Below are 1,659 nucleotides of genomic sequence, written 5' to 3' on the forward strand. Positions count from 1 at the left end.
CTTTTTTTATTTTTTTTTAATTTTTAAAAATTTATTTCTGAGAAACAGAGAGAGAGAGAGAGAGAGAGAGAGGGAACAGAGTGTGAGTGGAGGAGGGGCAGAGAGGGAGACACAGAACTGGGAGCGGCTCCAGGCTCTGAGCTGTCAGCACAGAGCCCCTTGTGGGGCTCAAACTCACGAACTGAGATCATGACTGGAGCCAAAGTCAAATGCTCAACCGACTGAGCCACTCAGGTACCCCTCAGAGGTGATGAATGTCATAGATACTCATGTGTCCATGTTCACGGCTAATACGTTAATTCACGAACAGAACATTGCAGAGTATTGGGGATAGGTTTAAATTATGTCTTAACTCACACATGTGATCATAGTGTATTGATTTTTGTTTCTTTTTTTATATGTGTGAAGATGTAGATAACTATATATCTTTCATTCATAATAAGAAATTGAAATATTGGTAATTCTATGACATATTATCATCTCTATAATCACATCTTCTCCTCATTTTCTTAGTTCTTATCATTTCAGTGGCAGCCCAGTTGGCTGGATCAATGGATGAAGGGAATCACTTGATTGCATCTGAGTTTATATTTCTGGGACTCACTCATTCATGGGAGATCCAGCTTCTCCTCCTGGTGTTCTCCTCTGTGCTCTATATGGCAAGCATAACCGGAAACATCCTCATTGTGTTTTATGCGACCATTGATCCTCACTTACATTCACCTAAGTACTTCTTACTGGCTCGTCTCTTTTTCATTGACTTAGGAGCCTGCTCTGCCAAGATGCTTCACCCAAGATGATTTATGATCTTTTCAGAAAGCACAAAGCCATCTCCTTTGGAGGCTGCATTGTCCAAATCTTCATCCACGTCATTGGTGGTGTGGAGATGGTGCTTCTCGTCACTATGGCCTTTGACAGATATGTTGCCATTTGTAAGCCTCTCCACTACTTGACCATCATGAGCCCACGAATGTGCATTTTGTTTCTGGCTGCTGCCTGGGCTCTTGGTGTCAGTCACTCACTGTTCCAACTAGCATTTATTGTTATTTTACCCTTCTGTGGTCCAAATGTATTGGACAGCTTTTACTGTGACCTTCCTTGGCTCCTCAGACTGGCCTGTACAGATACCCACAGATTGCAGTTCATGGTCACTGTTAACAGTGGGTTTATCTGTGTTGGTTCCTTCTTCATACTCTTCATCTCCTACATCTTCATCCTTTTTACTCTTTGGAAACATTCCTTAGGTGGTTCATCCAAAGCCATTTCCACCCTGTCAGCTCACACCACTGTGGTCCTTTTGTTCTTCGGTCGAACCATGTTTGTCTCTACATAAAAATATGGAATGCTTCATGAGTTGGTGTGTCATCCTTGTGCAGGGGTCATGCTAATCTTGTCTGTATCATTCAAATTTTAGTATATGTACTGCCAAAACAAGCGCCGAGTTGGTTAATTTCTATTGTTCTTCTTAAAGTTTACAGATTTTTTTCCCTGCCTTCTTCATTTTGCTATTGAACCTGTCCGTTGAGATTTTTATTTGATTACAGTATTTTTTAGTTCTAAAATTGCTTCTTCTATCTTCAGTTTCTTTCCTGAGACTTTCTGTTTTATATTTATTTCAAAATGATTATAATTGCACATTGAAGCATTTGATATGATAGC

At 40.3% G+C, this 1,659-nt stretch overlaps 1 protein-coding gene and 1 non-coding gene across 2 annotated transcripts; one reads left to right on the forward strand and one right to left on the reverse strand.

The window, feature by feature from the left end:
- Nucleotides 1-551: 551 nt before the first annotated feature.
- LOC121012305 (olfactory receptor 4F3/4F16/4F29-like) lies at nt 552-1,333 on the forward strand. The gene is given in 2 exon segments (XM_040447725.1): nt 552-779; nt 782-1,333. Coding segments are annotated over 2 exon segments (780 nt in total).
- On the reverse strand, nt 1,332-1,438 carry LOC121040097 (U6 spliceosomal RNA). The gene has a single exon (XR_005795113.1). It is a non-coding gene; the product is annotated as a U6 spliceosomal RNA (small nuclear RNA).
- Between the last annotated feature and the right edge of the window lie 221 nt (nt 1,439-1,659).

The sequence above is a fragment of the Herpailurus yagouaroundi genome, unplaced genomic scaffold (genome assembly GCF_014898765.1).
Source record: "Herpailurus yagouaroundi ecotype Mexico unplaced genomic scaffold, PumYag 28, whole genome shotgun sequence".
In the NCBI taxonomy this organism is placed as follows: domain Eukaryota; kingdom Metazoa; phylum Chordata; class Mammalia; order Carnivora; family Felidae; genus Herpailurus; species Herpailurus yagouaroundi.